The sequence below is a fragment of the Cotesia typhae genome, unplaced genomic scaffold, assembly GCF_013202065.1.
Source record: "Cotesia typhae breed Kobodo isofemale line unplaced genomic scaffold, CoteBio_Ctyphae contig_123, whole genome shotgun sequence".
Taxonomy (NCBI): domain Eukaryota; kingdom Metazoa; phylum Arthropoda; class Insecta; order Hymenoptera; family Braconidae; genus Cotesia; species Cotesia typhae.
The window spans coordinates 128,210-148,302 of NW_027423715.1; the positions used below are offsets into that span (position 1 = coordinate 128,210).

Genomic DNA, 20,093 nt, shown 5'->3' on the forward strand with positions numbered 1-20,093 from the left:
ATTTAGCTCTAATAAATAAATCTAGATCATTTAATATTGTTGAATTTACTAAAAAAAGTTCAATATTTAGACCCCTGTTAATAATTGGGGCTTTTACCTTATTACACTTAAAGAAAATGTAAAAAAAAAAAATCGATTTTTTGAAAATTTTAACTACCTCTAATCCCTTAAAATAAAAAATCACTGCATAAAAATATTTTTGTTTTAAAATTCAAAATTTAATATAACTATAAAAACAGCATGATATAATAAAAAAATTTATAATATTTACATACATAATACAAATTTATGTTAATGACTGTTATGTCAATAATAATATAAAAAACATTTTAGATTTATCAATCTGTGAATTTAATCAGCAGAAGAAATAAGTTGAATCTAAAACTTTTTTAAGGTCGAATGTTCCTCTTTTTGGAACATTAGATAATGTACGATATAATTTTTCTTTCGATAAAATTTCTTCAAGATTATCCGCGTCAATTTTCCTGTAATCACGTCAATATTAATTAATTAATTGAAAAATTTTTTTAATGATACAAAACTAAAGCACTTACTTTTCATCACAAGTGAATTTATCAATGAAATATTTTGACAAGTCCCTAAGAATTGGTTCTGAATGTAGAGCTACAAACTGTTCGCGACAAATCTGCGTAATAAATTAAAATAAAATAATTATATTAAGTTACAAATATTAATTATTTTGAGTTATTAAAATCATTTACCCTGTTCATGATTTCGACGCTGCAAGGATGAGTCCAATAGCAATCATGGACTGATACAAAAGATATTCCAGTGTGTTCGCAATTCAAACTCGTTAACATCATATGACATGAATCCAATGAATGGATAAAATTCGGAGCGAATGCGTTTTTTTGTTTTGACGTATTTGGTTTTCTGTTGAAAGAATAAAAAAAAAAATCTATTTATAATTATTTAATTGAACAGATTACTAACAAGTGATACTAACAGAAGTAAATCAGTCGCGATATCCGTGAATTTATTCCTTGTAGGAAGTATTTTGCTGTAGGGTTGAATCACAGGCAATCCCAAAGGAGTAACCCATTCCATATTTTTTCCATTAATCGTCGTTATTACTTGAGCGCAATCAGTGAACCAATCTTGAATTTGTCTTGCACTTTCGAACATTGTTCTTAAACTTTCAAAGGTTTTTTGTGCCAAGTACAAACTACCTGGCCAAACTTTATCTTGTGGATAATCATCGAGGTCTATAAATAAAAGAAAAATATATAAATATATTTTTGTACAATCTAAAATTTTCTAAAATAAATATTTTAGAGTTATATCAACGTATTTTTGCATGAAATGTGCAGAAATGCAGAAAAAAAATTTTTTTCCAAACTAAAAATTTTTTTTAGACTTAGAAAAAAAATTAAATTTTCAAAAAAAAAATTTTTTTTTTGTATTTCTCGACATTTCAGGTAAAAATAGATTGATTCCCGAAAAAAAAAATTTTTTTTACGCCCTTATGGCTCCCGGGGCCCACCTCGGATGCCATAAGGGCGTATAAAAATTTTTTTTTTCGGGAATCAACGCATTTTTTCATAAAACGTGAAGAAATGCAAAAAAAAAAAATTTTTCTCCAAATTAAAAATTTTTTTTGGACTTAAAAAAAAATAGGATTTTTTTTTATACGCCCTTATGGCATCAGTAACGCGACATTATATTACAATTAATTTTTAAATTTTTGTTATTAAAAAAAAAAAAAAAAAAAAAAAACCTTAATTGGTCAATAATTGGTGCATTTACCGTATCAAAAAAATGATAAAAACAAACCTTTTAGCTGACGAGCAATCTGCAACCGAGCGCCAAATTTGGTGACACCATAGACCGTGGTCATAACAGTTTGCTTAATAATTTTTCTCTTAACAAAGCCCTCTAAAATTTGAGCTATTTCTAAACCTTTCTCTGCATCAGCGGCCCGGAGTTTATCAACCATAGCCGCTACATTACTATAAACATCTTGCGGTTTATCACTCGGGTACAAATTGACACTTTCAGCTCCAATTTGATCTCTCCCCAACGCTGCGTAGTGCTGGAGCCCATTACAACTTCCATCCTGATGAATGGGAAACCTACAAACATATTCTTCAGGATTAGGCGTCTTCAACGCAGCAGCTACTTCCATGCAAGAAGCGAGAGTTTGCCAGGGCTCATCACTGGTCGCCCACCACATTTCACCATCCAGTGGTTTTTCGGCGCTGTCAATAATTTTGTCTAAAATTTCATTGGCATATCGCAGTCTCTCAGCAATTGATTCACGTTTTTTGAATCCCGTTAAATTAATGGTGTGTATCTTCAGCCAATCAAGGCCTCGTGGACCCAGTGGTTTTCCCAATGCGAACATCATGATCGACCGAGCTAAATCGGAGCCCAGGTGACTTAGATGTGGAGGTACTGGATAGACACGTCCTCGAAAGTCCATGTTGTGTGGTAACCAGAAAATTTTATCCCGAAAATGATTAGCTAGAGACAGACGATAGTGCGCATCGCACCACAAGGAATACATCTCGCTTTTCTTACGATTAAGTTCTATCTGAGCTCTCCGGGAATTAATTCTTTCATGCGGAGTGGAGTCTGGGTGCAGTAGAGGCCCCGAACCTAGTACCGATGGCGGTTGAGGCACGTTTAATTTAACAGAACCTCCGTCCCGAAATATTTTAATCGCCAGGTCGAGAACTGGCTTGTTGATATTCCAAGGAATTGACCCCAGCTGATTCAGACAGTCCAGAGCAGGCCACAGTTGTCTCGGCGGCGTTACTTCCAAGCGTTTCAACTGTTCAATTGCGAACAAAGGAACTCGAATCACATCTGACTTGAGCAGCAGATAACCACCACTGCGTATTGATGACCATGGACGAGGCGGGCATTCCGATGGTAATAAATTTGTCTCGAAACTCAGCGTCTCCGGATTTGACCCTCGATAAATTTTAGCTAATGTCGGGTGCGGTTTTACTTCCTTTACCAAATGCTTGCGGTTGTTGTGTCTCCATACTATGTAAAATGCAGGACGTAAATCTTGCGACTCGCGGTCTGATCTTGTGCTATTTGTGTCTATTTTAACGTCGTTAAGAATTATTTTGTATAAAAATTTTCCAATCTGACGACTTAAATTAGTTGGCCATTGAGATAATTCCAACTCAAGACTGAAATTCGGCGATATTTCTTGAGATATTTTTTGCCAATTCTCACGACTGTTTTGTCCATTTGTATAATTCAAGTACCATTGACCATACTTTGAATATACATTACCCATAAGTTCGGGATATTTACATTGTTTTTTTATTAAAATCTGTAAAATAAAAAAATTATCAACATTTTATGGCATTGTTGCATGAGGAGCCGATGAAAAATTTTTTTAATTAAATTAAGAAATTATCACAAATTTCAAATTCCAAAAATTTTGATCAAAGTTAATTTCAAATTTGAAAAAAAAAAATTTTTTTTCATCATTTCTATGGTACCCCGGGTGCCATAATAATTTAAAAATTTTAAATTTTACATACGTCATATTTGTCGTTGATGAATTTGCCTAATCGCTTACGGAGCAAAGTAAAAGACGGGCTAAAGGACTCTGACCCATTTGCTAGCTTACGAATTTCGTGCATAATCGCATTTACATATTCTTCTTTGTTTAGTACACACAAATATGGGTACAGAACCATTTCATTTGGAACAGCATGATGTTCTTTCTTTTTTAAAGCCTTTAAATCACGATCAAAGGCAGAAGATATGTCGTTTCTCCAATTTTCTTCAAGCTTTTGGATTTCTTTTCTCTGTATCAATACAAATATTTTATTTCAAAATTATCCTTATTTATTTCTTCATGTAAATAAAAAAAAAAAAAAAAATGACTTTATAGTAATCAAATAATTACTTACGTAAGATGATACCGTTGAATGAGTGTTGTCAATCTTCGCAATACTTTCAATTACAACATGACCATCCATTTCAGATTTAACTTGCCTGGAAAATCTGTCTATCAAGTCAGGTAGGTCCATCAAACCTTTCGCAGGACTATTGTGACTAGCAGTCTCTGGTATAATTTTTTTCACCAATTGACAACTGTAAGCTTCATTTTCAATATCTATTTTTGATGCAAAATTTGGATCTATCAATGAAATTCCTCTGAGCACATTCATATACTGATTCACTTTCGTTCTTGATTCCTTTAATACTTGGTCAAAAGTTATGTTATTCTTCTTCATTTTTTCATATATTTTGTTTAAAAATTCTGCAATAATAAAAAAAAATTTATGATAAACATTAGCATCAAATTTATTATTATAAAATCATTCTGGTTTGTAAATTTTGAAAAAATTATTATCTTTTTTTTTACATTTTTCAAAAGTAAATATATCTGAAAGTACTGTGTCCAAATTTTCAAGTGATTGGACCACTGCAACTATATTATATATTATATGATTAATTTTTTTTTAACTTTAGAACCAGAATGATCCCTAATAAAGGCAATACTCACGCATTTTATGTAGATTAACATGTATATTTCCAAAGCACTCATAGACTGCGGCATAAGTTTGTGTATTAGGTACCAATTGGTCTTTTCTTATAAGTTCCATCAAGTCATGAACTTTCGGATACTGACCTCGAGACGCATAAGCTTGCAGCAAAATATTATAAATTGAAATTTCGCGTACTTTTTTGTGATTCTTAGGCGATTTATTTCTATAGTACATTACTGTATGATATGCACGACCCATCATATTACAATTGAGACAAACATTCAAGTATGCCTTCAATGCCCGCACTGTACTTTCCAGCTCATTTTGATTCTTAGCGATTTTCCACTTGCCCAACTCTTTCTTCAATCTTAATTCTTTTTGGAGTGTTTTCAACTTACGTTTGTTAGTTCTGTAAATTGTAATTTTTTTTAAATTAAGTTCAATTACATTTATTAAGTATAAGCACTCCGGTAAAATTATAATTATATTTACTTTGAACTTTGAAGTATCCCTTCTTCATTTTCTTCATCTTCAAATTCATTTTTTAGGTGCTCTTCCGGTATTGCGTCTAAAGTAGAAATATTTTTAATTAACGAAGCTGAGTCTGAAATTCCAGATGATTGTAAATCTTCCATTATTCCTAGTTCGTCGTGGTTATTATCTACATCGCTAAGCTGTAATAAATTATTCAAAAAAAAAAAAAAAAAAAAAAAAATTAAAATTATTGTTTAGAAAAATAGATAAGATTAATTTTTATTAATCTGGTATTTTACTTGAATTCGATGATCATGATTTATATCTATCGGTGTATTCAAGAGTAAAATTGGATTTTCATCATATCGCATCGATTGTTTATTTCCATTTTTATCAACTAATAATGATAAATATGAAGCATTCATTTTACGAATTGCCGCTTTTCGATTATTCACATTATTGTCTGTGACTGAAATTAAACAATAAATATAGATACTTTAATATTTAAATTTTTAATTTCTCATTATTCAAATTACCTTCTAATAATTCTGTATATTTTTTCGGCTTACGTTTAACTTTGGCTGGTATTGATGGTACTAATACAGTATTTATCGTCGACTGAAGTCGCATTTGTAAAATTCCTTTTTTTAGAAAAATAAACAATTAATTATGTAGCAAAAAATTTTAATATTAATATTTATAATTTAAAAAATGAAATAACTACATAATACTAAAGTTAGCCGACATTTTTAATTTTTTGAGTTTTTTTTTTAATTATTTTGTAGTCATTTTTTTAGTAAAAAAAATTCTTAAAATTTTTAGATGTCGGCTAACTTAATTTTCATATCAATTACAACATCAATGATTCATAATACAGTTAATTAAAATTAACAGACATCTAGCAACTTTTGAAATTTTTATAACAAATCAATTATTATAAATAAATATTTAAAAAAAATTTTTTTTTCAAGTTATAAATATTTTTAAATATTTTTTAAGTGTTTTTTTTTTTTTTTTATTTCTACAGGTGGAATTTTTCATTAAAAAAAAATTTTATTTTTATAAAACTTAAAAAAAATAAATGCAATTTTTTTTAGTTCTAATTTAATAAATAAAAAAAAAATCAAAGACGTTGGCTATCTTTAGTATTATCATTAACAGTGATAATAGCTGACATAATTTTTCAAAATCAATTATTATTAAAATCTCCGGTTTTTTAAAATTCATTACAAAAATTTTTAAATTGACTTATACTTTATTTTTTAACAAAACAATTGTATTAAATAAAAATTTACTAATCGTCAACTGTCAGCTGTTTTAACTGCCATGAATTAAAATTGATAAAAAAAAAGTAAATAATAAATAATTAAAATGAAAATCATACTTGTTGATTGAGTAGAATGATCTAGCCTGCAGTAAGAACATAATTTAATCGCTGAATTATAATAAACTTGCGATGAATTGCCCACACTGATCAAATGAATTTGGGGAATTTTTAACAATCGATACATCTCAACAGTTATCACAGTAAACAATTAAAATATCATACAAAAAATTCAATAAATTTAAAATTGATTTTTGAAAAATTTTACATCGAGATAATTTAGTTTTTTTGGTTAAGCCCAGCGGTATACGGATGCGTGTTAGCTTAAATTATTTATATAAAATTAGAGGTAATACGCATTTATCACTTTAAAAATTGAATTAAATTTGTAAATCAATACTTTTTTAAATAATTATTTTATATTTTTAGCTCACTATTTTTGTTACAAGCACGTGAAATCCGTAAAACCTGAGCTCTTTTGTAAGTTACGAAAAGTTTCTTACCATCTGAATCATGTGCAGTTGATGATATATACCTACCTGCTAATATATAATATATATAATGAATTTAAATTCTTCAAACATAATTTTTTAAATGACACTGAAATCAGCTGACATCTGATGATTTCTTGGATTAAAAAAAAAAAAAAATAAATTTTCTAAAAAATTCCACTTGTAGATTTATCAAAAAATTAGTGATGTAATTAATTAAAAAATTTCTTCTTAGTAGTAATTTCAATTCAATTGTTATAAAAATATCTACACAACAATGACAGATGTCTGCTAATTAAAATTAGCAATTTCTGCAATTTAAAAATTGTATATTTTACATTTCATAAAAAAAAATTATGACATTAAAGTTAGCTGTCACTTGACAATATTTTAATTTTTTTTTAACAAAAAAATTTGTTTTAAAAAATTGCATTTTTAATTTATTATTATTTATATAAGTCCATTTATATAATTCTTTAATAATTTTTTTTGCTATAATTTATTTTCACAATTATTTTTTGGAAAAATATGTACAATTTTTGCTATAGTTAAAATTGCAATTTTTAAACATATGTTTTTAACATAATACTGAAATTAGCGGTCAGCTGTTAATTTAAAAAATTTTTTTAATAAATTAATTACAGTAAAAAAATGCTTCTAAAAATTTTCACTTGTAATTTTTATTAATTTTCACATGTAAAACTTTTTAATTACATTTTTTCTTAATAATTTAATCTTCTAAATTAAAATACATGAATGATAGTCTTGAAGTTAGTCAAAGGTCGAAATTGGCAAAAAACATGCCATGATTTGTTATTGGTTAAAATTAATGCGCGCGCGTGGCGCGCAATTCAAATTTCTAGTCTAGTTTTACATTACAGGATTTTCTACTGTTGATATAATAAAATCAACAAAGAAGAAATGTTTCCTACCGACTGTCACTTGAAGATAAGTCTGTAAACTAACTCAACTTATATTCATTGATACATTCAATCCCACCTAGTGCTACTATTATCATTATTATGATTTAACGCACATCGCCTATCACATATGTGAGAAAACCTTTGACGTCAGTAATAGTATCACCGCAGTTCCGGTTCTACGGTTTTCCTCGACGAAATTTTTTATTCACCTGTTACCAGTAGTGAAACTACTGCACTAAACCCACTCGGTGCAATTAAAAAATCATTACAAGTTACATATATTATCATAAAAAAATCTTCCGGTAAATTTCTAACTCCAAAAAAAAAAAAAAAATAACAACAATAATAATAAAAAAAAAAATTTTTTTTAAAATTGAGCAAATCTTTTATAAATCATATACCTCCAGTGTTTGAAGTTGTTCTAATGTCAATACAAACAAAACAAGCTCTTAAATTACCATTTATCACAGATGTTCATTGTTGCTCGTTTATAAATAAATATTTAACACTATAATGCCATTAGCAAACTTAACAGTACCTTGGAATCAACAGCATGTTTCCGAGCAGGTAATTTACAACCATTACAATCACAATTACAATTACAATTACAATTAATCAATATTCATTCATTCTTTTTTTTTATTTGGTTTTATAATTACTACAGCTGTCACAAATAATGAATTATTAATTTGAATTGTTATGATTATTCACGCCACAGCAAACACCTGATGTAGATCCAACAGACAATCACCCACTATCAATATCAGCTATGGCACAATTCAACATTGATATGGATAATAATCATTCATCATCGTCAATTAACAGTGCCGCTTGTGCTGTCAACTCAAATGTTAATGGGTGTGTTGTTGATTCGCATGAGATTGAAGTCTGCGAGCTAGTGAGAGATGGCCATGAAAAGGCTGATCCAAGTCACTTCGATCTTCTTAAAGTTCTCGGTCAGGGCTCTTTCGGAAAAGTTTTTTTAGTCAGGAAAGTTGTTGGGAAAGATAAAGGAACTTTGTATGCTATGAAAGTTTTGAAAAAAGCAACACTTAAAGGTAACTAAGTTTATTTTTATTTTTATTATTCATCGCTTTTATTAATATAATGATACTAAAAATAACTTACGCCTGACAATTATTTCTTATGAGCAGTTTTCATGTTTAGAAATAAATAGTTTAATTTTCTTGTTATTTTTTTTTTTTATAAAAAAATTTTTTTGCTATCAAAATTTTTTTATTTTAATTTATTTTTATACAATTATTTGTTATTTTTTATAATAATTTTTTTAAAATAATTTTTCATTATATTTTATTTTTTATAAATAATTTTTTATTTATATTTTACAAAAAAAAATTAACTAAATTTTTTTATTTCTTCCCTGTACAAAATTAAAATTATCTATTGATTTATTTATTTCAGTGCGAGATAGGGTCAGAACTAAAACGGAAAGAAATATTCTAGTAGATGTTGAACACCCATTTATTGTCCGTTTACACTATGCCTTTCAAACAGAAGGTAAATTATATTTAATCCTCGATTTTTTGAGAGGTGGTGATCTTTTTTCACGTCTGTCCAAAGAGGTAACTAAAACTAATTAATTTTTTACTTTTAAACTAAAAAAAAAAAAAAAAAATTCTCACGACATTAATAATAAAAATTATTTGATTTTTTTCAGGTAATGTTTACTGAAGAAGATGTCAAATTTTATTTAGCTGAATTAGCACTAGCATTAGATCATATTCACAAACTTGGGATAATTTATAGAGACTTAAAACCTGAAAAGTAATTTTAACTTTTACATTTAATGTTTAATCAATTAGTTCAACATTTAGCTAATGAATAAATTTTTTATTACAGTATTCTATTAGACGCCGATGGACACATGTCTTTAACTGATTTTGGATTAAGCAAGCAGCCATTAGATGACACTAAAACCTCGTACTCATTTTGTGGAACTATTGAATACATGGCACCAGAAGTTGTTAATCGTCAAGGACATTCATTTGCTGCTGACTGGTGGAGCTTTGGTGTCTTAATGGTAATAATCAATTTTATATCAAAATATTACGGAGACAAAATTAATTTTATTCTCTTCATTATATAAATTTATTTTTCAGTTTGAAATGCTAACTGGAGCACTGCCATTCCAAGGAGTAAATCGAAAAGAAACAATGACTCAAATTCTAAAAGCTAAGCTTGGAATGCCCTACAATATATCTCAAGACGCCCAAGCACTTTTGCGTGTCCTCTTCAAAAGAAATCCAGCAAACCGGATTGGGAGCAGTAATATTAATTATTTATTTTTATTTATTACTTTATCTACCCCAGAGACTTGCTAAGTCTATAAGTCTATTGACACTCGATAAATTATTTTTCTTCTCACAAAAAAAAAAGAAAAAAAAAAATTTATTTTTTCAGACGGAGTCGAAGAAATAAAAAGTCACCCATTTTTTTCGTCGATCGACTGGGAGGCTTTGTATCGAAAAGAAGTAGTACCGCCTTTCAAGCCAGCGGTGAGTCGCGAGGACGATGCATTTTGCTTCGACAGCGAATTTACTTGTAAAACACCGCGAGACTCGCCAGGTCTTCCACCGAGTGCAAACGCCCATGAATTGTTCCGCGGATTCAGTTTTGTAGCTCCAGGTCTGCTGGAGGAAAACCCCAAGAGTCCAGAGATAATGAGCTGCGAGAACATCGGGAATGCGTTTCCCACCTACGTGAGTCGCACTCCAATTCGCGACGAGTACGAGATAAAAGAAGAAATCGGCAACGGGAGTTACAGCACTGTTTACCGTGCCGTGCACAAAATTACTAAAATAGAGTACGCTGTGAAGGTCATCGAGAAGATTAAACGAGACCCGACTGAAGAAATAGAAATTCTACTTCGGTACGGCCGTCATCCGCACATTGTCTCTCTGCGCGCTGTGCACGAGGACGAACGGCGGGTCTATCTAGTCCTGGAACTGCTGAGAGGCGGAGAGCTGCTGAATCGCTTGATACAACGACGCAATTTTTCGGAGCGCGAAGCTGCTGAGGTTATTTATACTATCACCAGTGTTGTTAATTATTTACACGAGAACGGGGTGGTTCACCGGGATTTGAAGCCCTCAAATATCTTGTATGCCAAGCCAGGCGGGGATCCAAGCACGCTGTGTATTTGTGACTTAGGATTTGCCAAGCAACTCAGGGCTGAGAATGGTTTATTGATGACACCCTGTTACACAGCTAATTTTGTAGCGCCTGAAGTCCTTAAACGTCAGGGTTATGATGCTGCTTGTGATATATGGTCTCTTGGGGTCTTGTTATACATAATGTTGGCCGGGTGAGTTTAATTATTTATTTATGAGGGGTAATAGATATGCTTGTCATTATTAGCTATTAACTTGATTTTTTTTTTATTACAAACATTAAAAAAAAATTTTTTTTGATGATACTGAAATAAAAAAATTTTATTATCTTTATTAATTTTTACATTTAATTTAATTATTATAAATTTCAATAATTTTAACCTTTATAAGTTTTTATAAATCAAAAATTGTGACAAAAAAAAAATTTCACTTGTAAAAATTTCAAAAATTGTTTTTAATTTGAAAATTACGACAAAAAAAAAATCTTTTAAAAAATTCCACCAGTAAAAATCGAAAAAATTGTTTTTTAAATTAAAAATAATGATAAAAAATTTTTTTTTTAATTATTAATAGAAATTTTGTTGAAATTAATTTTTAGTAATATTTTATTTGATAAAACTAAAAAATTATGCGTCAACTGATTTCAGTATCATTTTTAATAGAAATCTAATAACTATTTGAAAAAAAAAAATATTGAGTAAAATTAATAACTTTTTATAATTTTTTTATAGATGTACTCCATTTCCAAATAGTCCAGGAGATACCGCAAGTGACATATTAAATCGCATTGGACTCGGTTTTGTGAATGTTGATAACGGTATCTGGACACATATATCCACCGAAGCTAAAGACCTTGTTCTCAGAATGCTACATATCGATCCACACAGGAGACCAACAGCTGCGGCTATTTTAAAATACTCGTGGATCGCAAATCGTCATCGTCTTCCGCAAAAATTCTTGCCTGAAACTGTAACCGATCCATTGAGTCTCAAGGTGCTTTATTCAATCTTTTCAATAAAATAAAATAAATTACTTAAATTAAGTTTAAAAATTAATTATTGAAATGGAATATATATTGAGAGTACCTCGACTCTCCCCCGTAGGGTTTTATACTCATAGATTATAATCTCTTTAGGCGAGCAGTGTTTTACTGATCAATACCAGTGTCCTAGAGGATTTTTTTCTTTATAACTTTCATGAGCTTGCAAGAAAAAAAAAAAATAACTATTTTATTGATTTATTTTCAGACTGCAGTAGCAGAGACTTACAAAGCAATGTCGAATAGTCCAAGATCGCCGCACATTGGGCCAGTTGTTATGTCCGAATTAGCTCGACGTCGAACTCTGGCCAAACCACGAGGTCCTACAAAACTTTAATATATTAACTTAATATTAATTCATATCAGGATTTATTTTTTATTTTTATTTATTTTTTTTTTTTAATTTAACGCACAATATTATAGAGTCAGTTTTTAAAATTGATGTGATACTTTGTTATTTTAAAATTATTATTATTAATTTATTTTGATTAAATTTATTTTGATCGTGCGAGTCTAAAATCGATAACCAACAGTGCATTATCTCCAGTTTAAAATTAGTATTTCCTTAACCCCTTGTTATTTCGCGTTACTAATGCCAAAAGGGTGCATCTCAACATTTAGAGCGTATAAAAAAATTTTTTTTTCTCCAACCAACTTAAAAAAATTTACAACATTCAGATCTGTAAGAAAAGTGAATAAAAAAATTTTTTTATTCACTTTTCTTACAGATTTAAATATTACAAACATTTTTAGATTAGTTGGAGTAAAAAAAAATTTTTTTACATACCTTTTTGGCTCTGCAGAGCCAAAAGCGCGTAGATATTGAGGTACGCCCTTTTGGCCTTAGTAACGCGATTGATTATATTATAAAGGTATAAATTTATAAACAAAATTATAAAATTATTAAAATTAAATGTTTGTAAATATTTTACGTTTAACGTTACTGATAATTAAAAAAAAAAAAAAAAAATGGCCATAGTATATTCTAAAAAAATAGATAGTGTAATTTCATACTTACTTTACTAAAAAAATATCTAGTTATAATATTTTTTTTAGATCTTGGTACTATATCAATTGAAATAGTTAAAAACATTCCTTGTATTGTATCGATATTTTTTTTTTTTTATTAACTTTTGCGTATTATTAATTGATTAAATGCAGAATAATGTAGATATATAGACATACACTGATCTCAAGTATGAAAATTATTTTTATAATCATAAACTGAAAGTTAGAGACCGGAAAAAAATATGTGAATTTATTATTTAAACTAATTTTATTTTTGAAATGTATTTTTATTATTTAATTATTTATGTGAAAAGCATAAAATAGATCGTAGTATTGTTCGATATTTAAAAATATAATACAAACCAGTTGCCATATGAAAGTTTTTAATATAAATATATACTTATAAATATATTCTTGATCGATTGTTGAGATTTTAACCTCATAATTAAATATTTAAATATATATTAAATATACATGTGTAACTATTAAATAATTTTAAAATGAATTTATTGGAGGAAAATTCTAATTAATAATTGAGAGGATAAGAGTTGAAGCTTTACTTGATGATAATTAATTTTAAATAGAACTTTTAATATTGTGATCCAGCAATTCTTCCGAGCGAATCAAGACATCTATTTATATAATGGCTCTAATAATAAGTTAATTAATAATTTATAAATATTGTATACCATAAATACACTTTTAAGTAATCTTTTAGAAACTTTTGGACATCAAGGCCTCGATTCTTATCAATTAATCAATGTTCCTTATATTCGTATCTAACTTAAACAAATAAAATTATATCTTTAAAATTATGTGCGTTAATCTAACTTTCTTCCATTTTATATATATAAAAAAAAAATGCTATATTTATAAAATAGAAAACAGGATTAACAGAGAATGCGACAGAGGTCACTTTTTTTTTTAGTTTGCTAATTACATTTATTATACATCAGTTTAAATAATATATTATTTTATGTATTTATTTATTAATAACATAATTATTTGTTTATGAATAAAATAAATTTAATCACACACATTTTTATTAAATTAATCCGCTAAATATTTTTTTTTCTACTTTAATTTATGTTTCTATTTATACAGATCTTGTGAAACTAGATAATATTTTGATTGAATTTTTATAAAGCGAAGACAAAATCATTCCATGACATTGAATCGCAAAATTATAATTTAATCAAAAAATTAAATTAAAAATTATTTAAACAAATTTTGATTAAAAATATTTTTTAAAAAATTGAAAATAAAATTAACTAAATAATTATAATTGCTTTGTACATGAAAGGAACAAAATTACACTGCATATTATACTCAGTGATCGTACATAGCATTTTTGAAAAATACTTCGAAAAATAAACAATTAAAAAAAAAAAATGATTATCACAATTTTTACAAATTTTCAAAAAAATTTACAAGTCTACAAATTTAAAAAGAAAAAAGTTGAATATCACAATTTTTGAAAAAATTGTATAATCCAAGATTTTACTGAGTATAATTTGAATTATACGAGATGTTTTTTCGGATTATATCCAGTGTAATCTTACGCGGTATAACCAAAAAAATTACTTGGTCAAATCGGAGATTATACTGAGTATAATCCAAAAATAATTTAGTTTAATCTGGATTATATTTGATATTATCTGAAATTTTTTTTTCACTACAGATATCACTGAGTATAATATGAGAGGATATGCAGTGACATTTTGTCGCTTCACAGGCATGAATAATTTTTACATAAAGAAATAAAAAATAGTTCCCCATAATTAAGACCGCATTGTACTTGATAAATTTTAACGATGCAATTTTACTTATATAATTCTATAAATAATTACCCTATCAGTTTTATTAATTGCTGGCAATAATCAAGATTGAAAAAACAATAATCTTAATTATTTTAATTTAAGATTCAATTTAAATAACTCATTATTTTACAGCTAGTATAATTAATAGTACTATAAATATTCCAATAAACATTTTACAAAGCTAAAAAAAATTTTTTTAATATAAAAATACTCTCGGGATCAATAAATATTATGATGATAGTCAATTTGTTTATCCTTAGACGCTATGTACAAAAAATATATATTGTGCGTATTGATACCATTGATGATATTCGTACACTTGAAGCCCAGTTTTTTTTTTTTTTTTTTTTTTTTTTTTTTTTTTTGGAAGAATCAGTTCTTGGGAATTAAATTGTCGCTTATTCTAGTTCAACTATTTCTAAAAAAAATTAAAAAATATTCTTTAATTTATAATTGAATAGAAATTAAATTACAGAGAAATAATTAACATTTAAACTTACCCACATCATTGTCCCCGCTATTTACATTTTTCCCACCTGACAATTGAATCTTGGATTGCTTTGTCTGAGTCGTCTGTGCGGTTTCCAACGTACATACATTGCTTATTTTAATAGACGACTTGGTAATCATCGCAGAATTTTCATAGTCTAAAATTAAAGGTAATATCCACTCGCTTTTACAACTATTCATCAGTCTTGGTAAGTCGTAAAAAATTGTCTAAAAAATTAATAAGTGTTAAGAAAATATTAAAATAAGTTTATTTATCTAATTAATCGTAAAAATAGTTCATACCTTTATAGTATAATTTTTATGAGGATGAAATTTGTTCAGTCGGAAGTCTTGAGATAATTGGGTTGAATGTTCACTAGAGATCAAATTAGTTTCAATGATCTTTTTTAAATCTTTGTAATGATTAATTACATTACAGGGAGGTAACAGTCTTATTAATTTTAATATTACTATCTGTAAAAAAAAATCAGAGATAGTTTTTTAAAATTTAATTTATAATAAAAATGATAAATAAGTTTAAAAAGTAATACTAAAATTAAAAATCTTAATTTTTTTAATTAGTGGATTATTATAAAAATTAAAAAAAATTCTACATGCAATGATTTTTAAAAAACATTGTTTTAATTGTAATTTATTTTTTTTTTAATAAACGAAAAAATTTTTATAAAAAAAAAATTTGTGAAAGTTCATATTTATAAATTTTAAAAATCTTTTCAAGTAAAATTCTTTTGATAATTTTTTTTTTTTTTTTATAATAAATTAATACTGACAAAAATCTAAAAAATTGTGAGATGTTTTCTTATTCTCTTAAAAATATAGAGCATCGACAAAAAATTAAAATTACTTGACTGTAACACCAATAAATTTTTATAAAAAATCAATTATGAAAATTTGTATTAATAATTTTTTTCATTTTCTACAATTTTTTCCCTAAATTTTTTTTTATAATAAATTAATTACCGTAAAAATCAAAAAATTAAAGTCTATTAATAAAAAAAAAGTAAAAAATTACCTGGCAATAACACCCATGATACTCCTTATTATAAATAAAGATATCAAGTTTCATAATAGCAGTTCTGATAAACAATAAAACCTGATTTTTAGGCAACGCATTAGTAGCAACATGAAGAATAATCAACGCGACGGAAGTAACGCTCTCCTTATTCTTCTTAGCCCTCTCAAAAAGTTTCCACAAGTCATCGAGAGTTTTCGAATAGCTCAAAAAAATTTTAATCAGCAGCCATTCCTGAAGCGTCCTCACAATCAGCGAGACCTTTTCCGAGACCAAGGACTCGGAAATAACCGCAATAATTTGGGAAGCGCGATCCTGACTGAGGTAGGGCTGAAGGACCATGAGCATTTGCATGACGCGGCACTTGATCCTATCAGAATTCAAGTCGTATTTGTTCTTGCGTTCCTCCAGCTCGGAGATGAGCATTCCCACCAAGTCCTTGAAGCTTCTGCCTTGCCTCAACATCGAGCAGAACAAGAGGACCAACCTTGCGCGACTGGTCATATCAACAGCAGCGAGAGTTCTTCTCTCAGGATCAGAATTATTGGAGGCGAAAAACTGGAGCTGGGCCTCCAGTCTCTCCTGCATCGGATCTTCTTCCGAGACGGAGATCAGCATTTTTAACGCAACATTCTGGAAGAAGATAAAAGAGTCTTCACCAACCGATATCAATTTTTTCACCAGCAGTCGCCTCAGTCGCGGAATATTCTTTCCTTTTTCATGCATCACTGTTACGTATCTAATCCCTTCATTGCGGAGCTGTTCCGCGCCTTTGAATCCGACGATCTGGACCGAAAATTCAGCAAACAGCTCGAAGCATTTAAAGAACACTTCGTTTTGTTCCATGGACCAGAGATTGTTCCACACTAGTTCGAAGAACGGTTCAATTACGTTCCCGTAGTTGTCAATGCACGTCAGGTAGAGCATCTTGATCATCAATTCAATTGCACAGGGCATTATTTTTTCCTTCTCCAGCGCCAGCAATTGCGTGATAGTCTTCACGGGTCCTGATATCAAAAAAGGACTGTTGTTAACCACGAGCTTTATCGTTTGGATGATAGATTGCGCTATCAAGCTGTAGCACTCTCTCGCCATTTTGAGCTCTTCGCCATTTTCTTTAAACTTTACAGCCTTTGAGAGCATATTTGGATTGAGCAGTAATTTCAAAGTATTTACATTGTATTTCTCCAGATATTTAATGCAAATGTACTGCAGTCTTAAAGCGAAAAGATATTTAAGGTCTTTGTACTCATCGTTGCTCATAACTTCAATCACTTCCTCAGTTTCCGCCAGAACTTTGGTGAAGTATCCGCAGTAATCTTCTACTTTAGAAGTTATTAGCTCGGAAATAGTCTGGAAAGTTTGGGTGTAAATTTCTAACTCTTTAAAGGAATAAACAATTGGACGCTTGAAAGTATTAAACACTGATACTAACACAGACTCCAAGACAGCCATAAATGAATTAATGGTGAAGTTTAGCTTATCAATCGCGCAGATTTTGGTGAGTCCCTTGAAGAAATAATTCAGCAGCTCTAGGATTTTAGTGTGATGAATTTTGTCGACATATTTCTGCTGGTTTTCATCAACGATGATTGTGTTGAATATAGTGCACATAGCTTTCAATTCTGGAGCGTTGGATGCACGGAAAATTAGCGAGCCGGCGAATAAATAGACGGTCATTTTGGCAAATTCTTCCAGGGCTGTAATATCAGCTTCGGTTTTTTTAATTAACATCTTTGATAATTTTTCACACTGACTGTAAATATACTGAGCAGCTTGATCCGGTGTGAGTTTATTCCTCAGAGAATTTATAATAAATTCATGGCAAGAACTAGAAGCCTCCAATGCTGGAAAAATTTTAGATAAAATATCAAGCGCAGTTTGATTTGTTGTCAAAGCGTAGAGATTTATAATATTAATAATATTCTGACAGAAAAAATTAATTGATACTGATGATTGATTGCTTAAATTTTTATCAACAATCACTTGCAGGCACATTAATTCTTCCTCTTCAAATCTATTGAATTGAACAGGATAATTAATCATGTACCCGGCTTTGCAGAGACAGTACAATGTGTAAAATAAAGAAACAGGTTCCCAAGTGATTTGAGACATGTGAAAAATAAATTTTTTAACCAAAGAAACTTGAGCGTACTCCGCTTTGACAAACAGCTCTGAAAGTTCTTTTATAACCTGAGTTTCAAGGCAGAAAGTCTCGGTATCGTGAATGACGACATTGTTCAGCGTGTTGATCAAAAGAACCAACAAGTCGTCGTAGTAAAATCTTGGATCCAATTTGAGCAGAGTAATTAATCCTACTTTAACAACTTCAATTGTCTTGTGAGTAAGCACGCGTCTGAAAATACACTCCAGCCAGATGAAGTCCAGGCAGTTTAAGCAAAACAGACAGTGAAAGTAATGAAACTGGATCAGTATCTCCAATTGAATTACTGTCTGATGAATTAGACTTCCCTGGTCTTCTTCCAAGCTCTCGATCAGCAGAAAAAAATAATTAACTGCGTGCTTTACAGCCAATTCTGATTTGTAATTAGGACAGCCAACAAATGGAACCAAGTTGGTTTGATTCAGGGTAATTTGATACCTATCAAGAAAATTTAAAATTCTTTTCATGCTGTGGAGTCCTAGTTTGTGATTTTGCTCCACAGGAGACATCAGTCCTTGGAGAATCAGCTGCCAGAGCATTTCACTGCGGCAGCAGTTTAAATTAATGCATAATTTTTCTTGAGATGACAGCGCCAGGACGTCGTCTATCACGACGTTGAGCAGAGACAGTGATTTTTCCCAGTCAGTCGCGGGGTAATTTAATATCATCACCCACAGATAGTCAAGCGCTATTCTCCTTTCAAGCGCTTTGACCATTTTAGTGATTATGGTAACAAACAGCACCCAGTCTTTCAGGGTGATGTCCTTGTACCAGGTGATAATCTCTTCTAGGATCGGAAGACTGGCTTCTGTAATCTCATGGTGGTCTGGAGCGTGCTTCAAGCACAACGCGTCTACGAAGCATTCGGTAACTTTGTAATAAATATTATTTTCATTTTTTTTATCTTTAGCTGAGGCGATGAAGCTTTTGTAAAACTCGCCGATCGCCGGGACGCTGAAATATAGTTTCAAGTGTAAAACTATTATTTCGTACAAAATTGGAACCAATTCTTTACCTTCTTTGTCATAATTTTCGTAGATATATTTTATGACTACATTAAACAGAGTTTGGTCGAAATCAAGCTGAACTGCTTCCGGAGAGCCGGTGGTTAAGTTGTACTCGTAGCAGAGCACTGTGTAAAATCCGTCGGCTATTCTCTTGTTGATGGAGCCTTCGGATATTTTATTTATGTACTTGCCGACTATTTTGTGAATCACCAGCAGCGGATTCGCCTCAAAATCGTCGTCCAGCACTCCCAGAACCTCTATTGGTGACACGATGGTCTTTTTGTACAGCAAATCACGATTATTCATTTTCTCCATGGCTGTCACAGTCAGCTGTTGGAGGTCGATTTACTTGTGCTTTACCGGAAAAGTCATTTTTTAGTTTTAATTCGCTGCTTGACACTTATTAATTTAATCTTAACTGTAACAATAACACAATACTAATAAAAACATTGCATAAGGTTATAAACACTACACGTGGTAGGGGTACGCATGCTCCTTTTGATGTACTGCTACTATACCCACTGACACTACACTGAAAGTGAAAAACTTCGCTTTTAATAACTATAGTCAGTGCTGGGAGAGTAAACGTAATATTTAGCGGATATTTTTACTATTTTTAAAAAATTCAGAAAGGTCCAAAAAAATTTTTTTAAATTTAATGACATTAAATTTAGCTGTCACTTCACAATTGTTTTGATTTTTTTTAACA

General features: G+C 29.6%; 3 protein-coding genes across 4 annotated transcripts; 1 reads left to right on the forward strand and 2 right to left on the reverse strand.

Moving 5' to 3' along the window:
* Positions 1–196: 196 nt before the first annotated feature.
* On the reverse strand, positions 197–6,771 carry Mtrnapol (mitochondrial RNA polymerase). The gene is made up of 12 exons (XM_074257906.1): positions 6,340–6,771; positions 5,492–5,596; positions 5,255–5,424; positions 4,974–5,155; positions 4,499–4,890; positions 3,900–4,252; positions 3,525–3,794; positions 1,795–3,310; positions 968–1,226; positions 723–894; positions 555–646; positions 197–485 (listed from the first exon to the last, which is right to left on the reverse strand). Exons 1-12 carry the CDS (start codon positions 6,464–6,466, stop codon positions 356–358), a joined length of 3,768 nt encoding a protein of 1,255 aa, XP_074114007.1. The 5' UTR covers positions 6,467–6,771; the 3' UTR covers positions 197–355.
* Positions 6,772–7,520: 749 nt separating this feature from the next.
* On the forward strand, positions 7,521–13,686 carry LOC141533889 (ribosomal protein S6 kinase 2 beta). 2 transcript variants are annotated; one of them, XM_074252984.1, is made up of 9 exons: positions 7,521–8,260; positions 8,412–8,751; positions 9,116–9,276; positions 9,372–9,478; positions 9,554–9,734; positions 9,814–9,979; positions 10,115–11,018; positions 11,556–11,817; positions 12,072–13,686. In XM_074252984.1, the coding sequence occupies exons 1-9, from the start codon at positions 8,207–8,209 to the stop codon at positions 12,198–12,200; spliced, it is 2,304 nt and encodes a 767-aa protein (XP_074109085.1). In that variant the 5' UTR covers positions 7,521–8,206; the 3' UTR covers positions 12,201–13,686. The 2 variants fall into 2 exon arrangements, with proteins under 2 accessions (XP_074109085.1, XP_074109090.1); XM_074252989.1 differs by having other exon boundaries at positions 7,522–8,260; positions 8,358–8,751.
* Positions 13,687–14,478: 792 nt separating this feature from the next.
* LOC141533879 (uncharacterized) lies at positions 14,479–19,883 on the reverse strand. The gene is made up of 4 exons (XM_074252974.1): positions 16,214–19,883; positions 15,484–15,654; positions 15,192–15,408; positions 14,479–15,109 (listed from the first exon to the last, which is right to left on the reverse strand). The coding sequence occupies exons 1-4, from the start codon at positions 19,697–19,699 to the stop codon at positions 15,090–15,092; spliced, it is 3,894 nt and encodes a 1,297-aa protein (XP_074109075.1). The 5' UTR covers positions 19,700–19,883; the 3' UTR covers positions 14,479–15,089.
* Between the last annotated feature and the right edge of the window lie 210 nt (positions 19,884–20,093).

Coding starts and splice junctions, on each gene's coding strand:
- Mtrnapol (XM_074257906.1), bottom strand. CDS start 6,466: ATGTATCGATTGTTAAAAATTCCCCAAATTCATTTGATCAGTGTGGGC. Junction 4,891..4,973: donor GGGATACTTCAAAGTTCAAA/GTAAATATAATT, acceptor TACAATTTACAG/AACTAACAAACGTAAGTTGA. Junction 486..554: donor AAATTCACTTGTGATGAAAA/GTAAGTGCTTTA, acceptor ACGTGATTACAG/GAAAATTGACGCGGATAATC.
- LOC141533889 (XM_074252984.1), top strand. CDS start 8,207: ATGCCATTAGCAAACTTAACAGTACCTTGGAATCAACAGCATGTTTCC. Junction 8,752..9,115: donor GAAAAAAGCAACACTTAAAG/GTAACTAAGTTT, acceptor TATTTATTTCAG/TGCGAGATAGGGTCAGAACT. Junction 9,980..10,114: donor AGCAAACCGGATTGGGAGCA/GTAATATTAATT, acceptor TTATTTTTTCAG/ACGGAGTCGAAGAAATAAAA.
- LOC141533879 (XM_074252974.1), bottom strand. CDS start 19,699: ATGGAGAAAATGAATAATCGTGATTTGCTGTACAAAAAGACCATCGTG. Junction 15,655..16,213: donor ATCATGGGTGTTATTGCCAG/GTAATTTTTTAC, acceptor TTTTTTTTACAG/ATAGTAATATTAAAATTAAT. Junction 15,110..15,191: donor TAGCGGGGACAATGATGTGG/GTAAGTTTAAAT, acceptor AATTTTTTTTAG/AAATAGTTGAACTAGAATAA.